Source organism: Pararge aegeria, chromosome 16 (assembly GCF_905163445.1).
Source record: "Pararge aegeria chromosome 16, ilParAegt1.1, whole genome shotgun sequence".
NCBI lineage: Eukaryota > Metazoa > Arthropoda > Insecta > Lepidoptera > Nymphalidae > Pararge > Pararge aegeria.
The window spans coordinates 11,438,763-11,451,535 of NC_053195.1; the positions used below are offsets into that span (position 1 = coordinate 11,438,763).

The 12,773-nt window shown below is 35.5% G+C and overlaps 2 protein-coding genes across 4 annotated transcripts in view; both read left to right on the forward strand.

The window, feature by feature from the left end:
• The first annotated feature begins 31 nt into the window (after window positions 1-31).
• LOC120630409 lies at window positions 32-2,072 on the forward strand. The gene is made up of 3 exons (XM_039899635.1): window positions 32-286; window positions 996-1,145; window positions 1,552-2,072. The coding sequence occupies exons 1-3, from the start codon at window positions 203-205 to the stop codon at window positions 1,657-1,659; spliced, it is 342 nt and encodes a 113-aa protein (XP_039755569.1). The 5' UTR covers window positions 32-202; the 3' UTR covers window positions 1,660-2,072.
• A 3,849-nt stretch (window positions 2,073-5,921) lies between these two features.
• The window catches only part of LOC120630735 (dual specificity protein phosphatase 22-like), a 76,564-nt gene continuing 69,712 nt past the window's right edge, over window positions 5,922-12,773 (forward strand). For all 3 annotated transcript variants that reach the window (XM_039900029.1, XM_039900027.1, XM_039900028.1), the window contains exon 1: window positions 5,922-6,343. In XM_039900029.1, coding sequence (XP_039755963.1) covers window positions 6,323-6,343 — 21 coding nt within the window. In that variant the 5' untranslated portion in view covers window positions 5,922-6,322. The remainder of the gene's footprint in view (window positions 6,344-12,773) is intronic.

Here is a 12,773-nt window from a genome sequence, read left to right on the forward strand (position 1 = left end):
CAATCAACATCACAGTAGGTAGGTACCTGTTTGTTAATCAGGCAAACTTTTGAGGTTGTTTAACTATTAAATGTCAAAATTTAAATCTGTTTAGTATATTTTAACTAATACAAACTTCTAAATCTATAAAATTATCAGATCTGAGTCTTTGGGACGTTAGTTAAACCAAATGTAAACATCGTATTTATGTAAATAATAAACAATGCTGTATGAGGCTTTTATGGCTGGTGTCTGGTCATCATTGGGTAGTACTGTAGGTAAACTATCAGGAACTCACTTTGTTGTAGTAAGTCTAGTCTTTTATTAACTATAACTATGGTTTTCTTATATCTATAATAAGTAGCAGACCTATTCTCTAGATCTATTCAATTTCACTCTTTCCTTTTCCAAAAAAGAGTTAATCAATTACAGATAGAACATTGATCACTGTATATACATATACATACATAAATATGTATATACAGTGGAAATAGAATAGAAAAAAAATTGACTCATTAAAGTACATTGTCCACTACACTGTCTTGTACCAATATTGTACAGCATTAGTTTGAAAGACAACAAACACTTTATGAGGATAATATATAGGTCATTGTGTCTTTCACTTTGGGTTGAATTGGGATTAGTGTTGGCTATTGGGAACATTATGGAAAACTCTCAGGCATGCAGGTTTCCTGACATTGTTTTCCGATTGAAGAAATATGCCCAGCACTGCTGCTAAAACATTCTTGGCGAAAATTCTAACAGAGCTAGCTTGTATCCTATATGTATAAATAATTAAAACTATTTATCCAAGTAATATGTTTGTTTTCATTTAGAAACTGTTTGGTTACTGCGGGAGACAGAATAGAGCTAGTCTCTTAGAAGAATGTAACGTAGAAACTGTTTTTTAATATTGGATAGAAGCAGGTGCTATTTTGTGGAATTCCATATAAATAAATAAAAGTTATGATAATGGAACATACTATGAAAATTTAAAAGTGCTTCTTTATTTGCAGGGCGACAGTTATTTAATATGGGCTGGTTTGCTTGTCATAATGATGCTAGTTAATACCTGGGGTTGCAGGTGTTACCTACGTTCACTTGACGCAGCAAAAAACTCTGTAGCACCAACGGTTATATCTTCTGCATCTAGCTATATTTTATCTGTATGTACTTAACGGAACAGTTTTTTTTTTTTTTAATAATTTTTTAAATAGCAGATTCATTAAGTTGTTTAAGGTGCTTAGAAATATGGTGCCAAGTGTGAGTCACATTTAGTATAAGAATAAAATTATTTTTGTATGCTACAAAATTCAGCTAAATTTATAATATTAGCATCCTATATACAAAATACATATTAATATTACAGAATATTATAAACATACTTGAGTACAAGAAATATATTTATCTGATTGCACTACTAAAAAAGTTAAAAGTTTGAAGGTTATTATTATTATTCCTATTATTATGACGGATCCTTAATGGAAATTACGAACAATCATGAGCCACCCCCATTTAGCATTTGTTTGTCTGCCTTTATAACCTAGTATAAAAAAATGTATTCACTTTTAGGGTATTTTTGGAGTTATACTGTTCAATGAAGCCGCGTCGATCACATGGTGGCTTGGAACTGCGCTCATCGTCCAAGGCTTGGCGTTAGTTGCGCGACAACAAAAATAAAGCAGTTTTATCAGCAATTCACGGCAGCGACTGCAGAAATTTATTTCTATTAACTACGTAATACCTTTCCTCTTCCCGCGAGTGTTGTACAAGGCGAATAAGGGAATATAAAGGAGAACGGCCAATGTGTTACCACCATCTCCTGCGATCACCAACCCATCTGCCCAGCGTGGTGATAATGGAAAAACCCTCAAATGTGGACAGACTGCAGACTGTTGCAGGCTATTGATGAACTACCACCTTAGTTGTCTTTAGTGACACAATAGCAACACCTGCATGAGATCAGTTGCTCGCGACTCGCGACCGTTTCAAATATATAAAGTACTAGCGTACCCAGCCCGCTTCGCCGGGCTAGATTTTGCTTTATTTTATTTAAACAATAAAGTTACATCATTAAATTTTTAATTTAAGTCTCATAATATATTAAACCATTTATTTCTCTCCGTATTCATTATGTTCTATTCTCTTCTCGAGCGGGTGAAGATCATTATCATGTACACCTAACAATAGAATATCATCATAGTAAATAAAAGCTGTATTTGACAGTTTGACAGTTCAAAAATAGGAGTGCTCCGATCGTCACCAAACTTTACAGGATTACTCGCCAGGTCAATCCGGAGATTCCCTGAAAGTTTCATTAAAATCGGTCGAGCCGTTTCCGAGCCTATACGGAACTTCACACACTTTCTTTTTTATATATATAGATAGATATTGTTATAGTATCGTCAGTTGGTTGTTAGCGATGCCAAAGCAAAATAAGTATCCCTTTTACAACATTTGGCTTTGGGAAAGATTTTCGACCTAGATATTTTAAATTATTCAGTCGCGTTGGAGCTAACTACGGTTTATATATGGTATCGATAGAGCGCCGCCATTTAGATATACAATAATGTTTCGCAATATTGGAACTAGATGGCGCTGTCATACCATAAAAATAGTAGGTAGTTAACTTTCAAGCGTTTGAAAAAGTCGAAAACTCACACTTGACAACTTTGAACAGCGACCGCAACAATATAAAACTGATCTAGTAAACTCTTAAGCGAGTTGGTGCTGTGGTTAAAATAAAAGCTCTGTGTGATTGCAAGATTGAACGTATCAAGCAACACCTAAATGAGAGAAACAAAATTCTAGCCCAGCTATAGCTGAATTTGTTTGGATTTAAATTTAAAGAGAACGTGTTTCGGTGAATATGTCGCTAGTACCCACACTGTGTATAGGAAATTAGCTACCTACTGATACCAAATACGATGTTGATAAAGATTTATTTATGAGAAAGTAGGTTATGGTATTTCATTGAAAATAAAGAAATGTACATTCCTCTTGTAAGACTTGTTGAAAAATACAAATATATTTTCATAGGTACCCAGCTGTTTTATTATTATTACTAACTGTGCCTCTACCTACTACCTTAAAATAAAATAACTAAAAACGCGACCCGATGCGTCAGTCGCGACTACGTCACTTGGAATTTATAAATACCGTATTTTATAAATTCCATGTTGAACTGAATACTGAGCATGTGATAAACGACTAAGATAGCGGGAAGGTATATTATTTGCACCGTTCGAGTCCATGTAGGACTGAAGTGTATCGAAAATGCACCCGTATTCATATCAAAACACCCACCAACTCAATGTCATGAACATTGGTTATTAAATTTGTAAAATCCTAATCAATTCAATAAAATATATGGCAAATTTGAATTTATAATAGTTATCAAAAATTTGGTAATTTACCCACTTTGTAAATTACTGTAACATAAGCTAGTTTTAATACGAACAACTAACAGATAATAACAACGTATGCTTGAATAAAAGCTGGCATTTCCATTAGCGGAAATTGAAGTGAATCATCAAACACTGGTAACTGTGTCAGCGATTTTGATGTTCCATTAATCACTGAATAAGTTCCGGAACTATTTGAAACGAAACCGTAAGTATTGTATTATTTGTTGACAACCTTCCTGGCGTAGCAATAAGCGCTTTGGTTTTAAGTGGGAGGTCCCGAGTTCTATCCCGATCTTTGTATTTTCTCTGGTCTGCTCGAAATATTGGCAACATTTTTATTCATTATTCGACGACTTGTCCATTAAGGATATTAGTCCTTGCTTCCAATCTCACCTAGAGATAATTGATAATGCAGCCGAAGATGGTAGCGGGGTGTTAGGGGTATGCCAGTTGGGTATTTTTGACCCCTATTAGCTTTCTAAGGGGCATGGGGCCACATCGACTTTGTCGGCGAAGCCAAGAGCAGAGAAATTTCAAAACTTACCTACTTGACTCCCAAATCACAGCGCTCACCAATGTGCCAAGAAGGTTGTCAAAACGAGACTATTTTAAACTTTTCCACGTGTTATAGTTATAACAGTTGTTAGGTAAGTAGTTCACAAAGTTATTTAAATTTTAGAATTAAACAGCACGTAAGTGTATTTGAAAGGCTTTAACATGGTTTCGGTTTTTACGTGGATAGTGAGTTCTAGATATATATATATATCGACATTTTATTAAACATTTAACTGTGATAACGTAAGCAACCGTGAGGTATCTCTGCATCGTCTAGAGTCCCATACAAGACAGAAGTGTATGGATAATGCAGTCGTATTTTTATCAAAATTCCCACCAACTCGATTATTGTTTCATTAAAACTATTAATTAATTAAATAATAATTATAAAAGTATTTGTTAAAATCCGAATCATTTAAATAAAATATCTGGCAAATATGATTTTATAGTTATCAAAAGTTTAATTTTTAATGATTTATTATAAGGTAGGTATAAGACAATGATCGGAATCGATGTTGATGAGATCTCGCACCGGTAAACGCAGCGTTGGTCGACCTCCAACAAGGTGGACAGACGACATCAAGCGTGTCACTGGGAGCCGCTGGAAACGGGAGGCTAAGAACCATGGATTTTGTAACTCTCAACAAAAGGTAAGTAACTCTTAGTAGTTGACGTCATTGTATGATAATATGAAAATTAAGCTTAATTTGCTATACTCCGCGAACAGCAGGAGAATCTGTATGGTGCAATTTACATACTGTATATACTGTATTGAAACCGGAGCATGTTGAATTTACAATGAATAATTCTTCCATCAACATCTCCTAACATCTCCTAAGCCTGCTTCTATCAAATATTTAAGTGTGCTTAATAATTAACTCCCGGTGCAAAAACGTCGGGGTATAAGTTTGATGAGTCTGTCCGTGTGTGTGTTTTTGTATGTGTGGATGTGTGTATGTGTGTGTGTCTGTCTGTGCGATCGTATTTCCCGAACGGGTGAATCGAATTTGATTTTGTTTTTTTTTTTGTTTGAAAGGTAAATTAGTCGGTAGTGTTCTGGGCTAAGTTTGATGAAAATCGGTCGAAGGTCGAATTTTTTCACAACTCCAGCAATATAGGTATCAAATAAAAGCGTTCGGCTAGCAGAATAACGTACACTATATTGAAAGTCGGGGTCTTTTTATTTACATATAATTAATTTAATTATATAATATAGATATTAAGCGACAAGGCCGCCTTTTGTCTTACTACTTCTTTCGATATGTTTCTGTTTTTGTTATATTTTAAATATGTTAATGTTGTGGTATACAAATAAAGAGTTTAATAATAATAATAGATAGATAAATACATATTTCTCGAAACTACTACAGCTATTTGAAGAATTCAATCTAAAGTTAAACAGTCATGTTACTCTGACAACGTCGAGTGAAACCGCTGGTTTTATATGTTACTTTAGAATATTTATATTTTATTATTTACTTCTTTATTATATTTAATAAAAGTCCACCATTCATATGTTTTTTTTGAGTAGCGTTTTTACATCTCATGTATATGTAGGTATACGTTGTTTCCGGCGACTTCGTTCGCATGACAATTTTGATGGGTATGCCTATGTTATTCTGTGCATATCCATGATGGAGAAAAATATTGCTGTCGCTGTGAAATACAAAAACAAATCTATGACTATCCTAGCCTAAATAGGTACTATTTCAAACTATAATCTATCTTTGTCCTAATTTTCATCCAGATCCGTTCCGTCGTTCTAGCTTGATTGAGCTACCAACATCGACCCAAACTTTCGCATTTATAACATAAGTTTAGAGGGCGTATATTACATAGAGGTCTTACATCACAACAATATGCATTGAAGAAAAAATATTGCAGCAAATCCTTCTAACTTTTACCTATCGATAAAACTTGCATCCCTCGAAGGTTAAGAGACGCAGTGACGCCCGGCCTGCCGGCTGGCAGTGGCGCGTTGTCCGCCGTAAGCGTAGCATGTTTTCGTGTCGCAAACAAATTCGCGTTTGCCTCCACCGCGAAAAATACGATCGATAACACAAATCCGCGTGGAAAAAAATACCGCCAGCCGAATTATTAAAATCGAATTGGCGTGCGCTCAGAATTTATTGAATCGATTTCGTAAGTGTCGATTGAGATACCGAAACATCGCGTGACACCCGGCGTCAACAATGTAGTCATAGTGACAGAAATTGTTGACGAATTGACACACGTTCAGTGAATTGTACAAAATCAATTATAATACGCCAATTTACGATGTTTGTTTATTTTATAAAAAATGTTGAAATTTAAGCGTTTGTTGTTATTGAAGAGCATTATCGGGAATCTATTTTAGTAATAAATTTATATTCATCGTTAAAATGGGGAATGGAATGAATAAGGTAAGTTCTATGTTAATGTAATTATTTATCCTTTTTTTGGCAAATGCTGCGGATGCAAGCGCGTCAGATTACGTAACTTTAACGTGGCCGCTACGATATATTGTAGCTCGTAGCATGAAGCATCAATTCCGTAGCCCTTTAGGTCGAAAATTTCGGCTACGCTTTTCCCATACCGCGATGAAATAAACTATAGTTGCTAACGACTTAAAGTAAGTTTTTCTTGGTTAATCAACGTTGGAACAACGCAATAAAAAACGGATTTAAATAAAAATTAGATTATTAAAATAAAAATAAAATATCGAGCATATTTTGTGATTATTAGTTAAATTATTAATTAAAGCTGTGATAGCCTAGTGGGTAAGGCTTCGCCTTTCATTTAGTGAAGACCGAGTTTGAGCCCAGACACCACTGATTTTTCGGAGTTATATGTATATTTTAATTTAAACAATTTAACTATCACTTCCTTTAAACGGCGAAGAAAATCATCGTGAGGTAACCTGCATGCCTGAGAGTTCTCCATAATGTTCTCAACGGCGTGTGAAGTCTAACCATCCGCACTTGGTCAGCCTGGTAAACCACCTCCTACACCCTTCTCATTCTGAGAGAAGACCCTGTAGTGGGGCGGTAAGGGGTTGATGATGATGATTACTTATAGTAAATATTTCGCCCTGAAATTAGTGTTGTACGAGTAGAACTTTAAACTTTGCAGCGTATTAATTGAATTTGGTATTGGATAATCATCTACAGGCTATTAATGTCCCACAGCTAGGCACAGGTGGTTTTTCATAGAATAGAGGATTAAAACAACGATACACCTATCCCTCACGTTAGTGATAACAACACGCACCGACTGTAAAGTGCCTTCAAGGTACGAAACAAAAACTTCCAAGCTCCAGTCTCGTACTGAAAGCTGTTACTGCGACAAAAATATTAGGGCATTAAATGTAAGGATTGGAGCCCAGGACTTCGACGCTAACAAAGAGGCTGTTCATTAAAGGACATTTATGTAGGTTACCTCCGAAATTGGTCCCCTGTTCGATTTCCGGCAGGGGCAATTGACTCCGGTCTCTTCTGGAGGCTTTGGCCGTGGCTAGATACCATCCTACCGACAAAGACGTAAAATAATACCCGGTTAAGTTTGTTGTGGGCTCTTCTTAGACCCGGACGCATTTGGAACCCTCGTAGCTTTAGGTTTAAATTGGCGAACAAAGTTATCATCATTCGCTTGCGAATATGTAAACGTACAATATGTATGAAGGCTTCATAAGTGCCTGTGATAGGCCTACATGAATAAAGAATTTGAATTTGACGTGCCGCTAAGCGATTTAGTGTTCCGGTGCGAACCAAACCCCCTAAAATGTTAGCCCGCTACCATCTTAGACTGCATCAACACTTACCACACGGTGAGATTAGACTTGTGAACTTGCGAAGTAAAGAAAAAAAAATTTTTGTTCATTTTTATACAAAGACGTTATTGAGGAAGATACGAAAGCAGTTCTTACAAAAACGTCAATACATATATACATTGATGCATTGATTTAATATGTTTCTATCTTGTATCATGTATTTTTAGTTTAATGCAATGTAAGGAACTAATTCTATGTACTCGGCTAAAAAAGTTTTTATGACATCCCACAAGGCTGTAGTCTTGGTTTTAATCGTTGAGTTTTAGAGTTGAGAGAACTGATGTACGTACAAACCGACACATATATTATTGCGTTAAACTTCATTTTATATATATATATAAATATAGTATATTTATATGCACCACCTCCCCCTCTTCTTGAGCTGTGTTTTACGCCATTGGTTGCCTGGAAAAGATCGCTATGTAGCGATAAGGCCGCCAAATTGTATACTTTGTGTTACATTTTTATTTCTAATTTTTCTTTATATTTATACGGTGTACAATAAAAGTGTATTCATTCACTCATTCATACATTCAAATATAAAATACTAAACTTGCACCTAATGTCCATAGCCGGATGAAACATCAACGAGTGCGACGACTTTTATATATATTTTTAAATACCATTCATAGAAAATGTGGGCATTCTCCGATACACTGAATACATCCGCGTAACCCTTTCGAGGGTACAGGTGCGAGGATGTGATGTGTGATTGCCGTAGACAGTGAATATTTATGCGATAGTAGCAACCGCGGTTAATTTGCTGTCACTGTTTGAAGAGTGCCATAGTCTGTCTCCGAAACTCTTCATCAAATCGATATGAAATTTATACATTGAACCATTTTGTGTCGAACCCCTTTCTAACAATTAAAAAACTTATAATTGATTGAGTTATGCCCGAACATACATAAAAAGCATCCAAATTGCTAATCTCCTGCTTTTTGAAGGGAGAATGATGAAAAGCGCAAGAATGTTAGATTAACTTGATTCCATACTAAATATTATTGCGTGCTGAAAAATATGTCAAGAAAGAATCTGTATTATTTGAACCAATCAGAATGTCGTTAAGGCAGCAAACCATAATTACGTGTACTCCGGAGTTATGCCATATTTTTCTTTACCCCAAAGCTGGGTTGGGTTAGTAGGCTATTGTACTAAAAACATTTTGTTGTCCACAGAAAATAGTTCTCCATATTAAAGGATTCTGAATTTATGATGAAGATGAAGTTACGTTAACTTTTAGCCTTCTGTTTTCCAGCGGGGTTGCATCATCTTCATAACCACAACGAAGGACGTCAAAGCTTTTCATTAAGATTTCCGCAAACTACGGTCTTGTGCCACTTATGTCCAGTCCCGAGATTCATAGTTCAAGTCTCACTTCAAAACCAGATAGAGGAAGGTTTGAGCACAGGTTAAAAATAACCATGGCTATAATTTGTCTAGTGTTTTGCATGGATTCCCGTGCATTGTGATAGCATTGTGGTTAGGGCTCTGGCTTTCCTTCCGGGGGGACCGAGTTCAACCCCCGGCACGTAACGTTGACTTTCAGATCTAGGTATGTTTTGAATTAAAAGAAAAACATTTTGTAGGAAGCCTGGGACTCCTGGGAGATCTGGATAATGTTATCGAAGGCATGTGAAATCCAGTTCATTTCGTTTTGTTTAGCGTTTGTTCCACGCTGTTATTCTTATAATAATTTTAAAAATGACAAATTTTAAAAATCTTTATTAATAACCAATTGCTTAAGGTGCTCTCAGAGTCACTATGGTGGATTGCGCCAATTCCCTAACTCAGGAAAATTTCTTAACCGAAAAACATTAACCTAATAATTTCGAACTTACTGATAGTCGATACGATATACGAGTACAGCTAAAGTCTTTCCACATTCCTAACGTCATAATTATAACAGAAATGATGATGTCAGTAAAGACTTTATTACCTATTATATGCATTATTAATGACATTACGAATCACGGTAAGTGCCTTCGTGACGGTCTGCGAAATAATCAGATTAACTTTAGATTAGCAGATATCAATTCAATAAAAATTACGTGTGTCATAGACTCTTACTGGTGTCGAGCGTTTTGACGTAGGCAATAACTTAAGCTTGATTTACACTACTTCTTAACTTAATAAGCGACTTTATTTTAACAGACTCAATAAGTAAGTCAGTGCTTACTTTAGGACTTAGGTAGTTAGGTAAGCTTTCTTTGGCTAAGACATTGCAATTGTGGGTTATAATTTCGGACGTCTACGACTAGTGGCGTGCATAGGGGGTATGCCCAGGGTATGCAGATGTTATGAAATGAACAAAATCTCCAGTACGAGGTACAAATACTTAAGAGTAGGCTTTTTATAACTCTTACAATGCCTATCTTCAAGTTTTTTATAACTCGTACTGGAGTTTTTCTTCATTTTATATCATCTGCATACCCTGAGCATCCACTCTATGCACGCCACTGTCTACGACGAACTGTCTTGTTTTAGTGATATCCACAACATTGTCACAACAATGTACGGCATAAATCCTTTTTACGCATATTTTCGATTTGAGTTTGTGATTGAATCAGGCTCGTCTATAAAAGTATTGACATAATGGCTTAGCACCATCTGATATTTAATAAATTGTCCGAAACATTTCTGGTTATAGTTATCAAAAGTTTAATGAAGGATATACCCACTTTAAAGAATTACTGTAACATTTATTTATGGCGAACTGCTCGTAAAAAAAAGTGGTTACATAAGAATGAAGTACCTACCGACGTCACCAATATAACATTACGCTACGACCAGTTAACGCAGGTGAAACTGCGGCGAACAAACAGTTATGATTTTTTTTTAAATGTACAGCATTTTTACATGGCAGCAGTTTTAATTGGAAAAAGTTGAAGTTGGCGAGTTATGAAAAAAGCGTGAAATACCCATGCTAATTAATGCTAATACACTATTTCTGGAAGTACATTTTTGAAATGAAATTTTAACTAAAGTGCTAATGCACTTTGGACTTCGTAATTAATTAGTCATTAAAAATATTTGAATGATGCTTATCATTTAGTGCTAACATGTATAACCTAGATTAAAACTAATATAATGTCATTAATTATATCTATACCTACTTAAAATTGGTAGAATTTTGTTTGTTGTTTTTTTATTGAATGCGCTAATCATAATAAATCTTTATAATAATAAATCTTTATTTGGAACAGATCTCCGATTTATAGTACACTAATTATACAGATGTTCCACTAGATTTAGTGTATTATATATGTGTGAGTTGTTCTGTGTGTTGCGTGTGTGTGTGTGTGTGTGTGTGTGTGTGTGTTAATATATTGCCCATGTAAATGAACTCATCAAAAGTAGTACGTGGACGAAATCGCGGAGAACCTCCAGTATTAAATATCGTGTTTGTTACCGGACAGAAATTTATAAAGTAAATTTCTCGGTACGGGGAGTTCCATGAATAATAGTGAAAGGCAGCATGCCAATAAAACGGGGTTAGTTTTCGTCTAACAAAGGTTTCTTTCTCTGCGATAATAAATAACCATTATTACAAATTCATGACCGCTGCCTACAGGGACAAAATGTAACAAAGCCGATTATGATTAAAGTTTTCTAGGCAATCATAAACCATTTTTTTTATAACTCGCGCTCTTTTATTTCTTGTTTAAGGTTGAAGCGGAATAAAATTGTTTTTCAAGCTCTAGAGTATAAAAGTATTAATAAGGTTTGTATAGTACTATTTCATCCGAGCTCAGCCCTACAAGGTAAAGCGGCGTGAAAGTAATAAATGACGTGGTAAAACTAGCGTGGAGGCGAGGCGTGGCGTCGAGGAGAACGAATGTTTAGGATTTAGCACTCGCACTAATGTAAAATTTAATTAACATCCCACCGATGACCACAGTCGTCCGATAATAGCATAGCCTTTTTGGAGCATCCAATATATACCGTCCAACGTACCATCCAATATATCCAATATATACCTGTAATATATACCGCAAAAGCACTACAGCAATACATCATGGCGATACGAGTTTTTAACAAGCTGCTAGATAATATAAAATATCTCCCTATCTTCAAATTTAAAACAGTTTTAAAAAATAGGTTGCTTGCTAAAGCCTTTGACATGACTTTGACGTGGAGACTGTTCTCTGGATCTGTTTAGTTTTAATTTATTCGCCTCTAGTGATTTTTTCTTTATTTTTATTGTTTCAATTTTGTTTGATTATTAATAATCTTATACCTATATATATTTTGTCACTGATTTTATATTGTGGTTATATTAAAGATTGATTTTTTTTAATTTTTAATTTTATACTTATTTAATAATATAATTGTACGCCCGGCCGTGGGTATTTTCTATAATTTTCTAGGCCTTGTCAACTGCCTTTCTATGTGTAAATAGTAAACAATAAAATTATATTCTGTTCTATTCTATTCTATTCCAATGCGGCTGCTCCAATTCGGGTTAGTGGGCTTAAACCGTAAGTAATAACCGTATTCGACCGACACCGACGCTTAACGTGCTTTTCGAGGCAAGAGAGACCACCAATTTCCTCACTGATAACTGATAACCAGTTGCATAGGATGTAGTCAAAACGTTTAGACAAATGATTTGAGCTTTAAAGAAAGACAGATAAGCTCCATAGCCTTCATGTTATTCTATGTCACAGATTACTTAAGATTATTTTAAATACGTGCTAATGATATAGTCCGTCGCGCTCTGGCCTCTGCGTCTATTCTTGCACAATTGGAACCTCCCGGTTTGTTCAGGGATGATGGCAAGAGACCAGACGGTATGACTACCGTGCTAGTGGTACTTGGTACCGTGGTCGATGGGGCTTCCGCTGGTGTGGGATGCGACCTGCGTTGATACGTTGGCAGTTTGTCACTTACCGAGTACGTCCCAAAAAGCGGCATCGGCTAATCTACTCAAATGCTTATGCGCCGCTTATGGAAATATACCTATTAAGGCTACTCATAAACTAAAGTTTAAGTTTTTACTTAGGTTACGAGGACTGAATAAG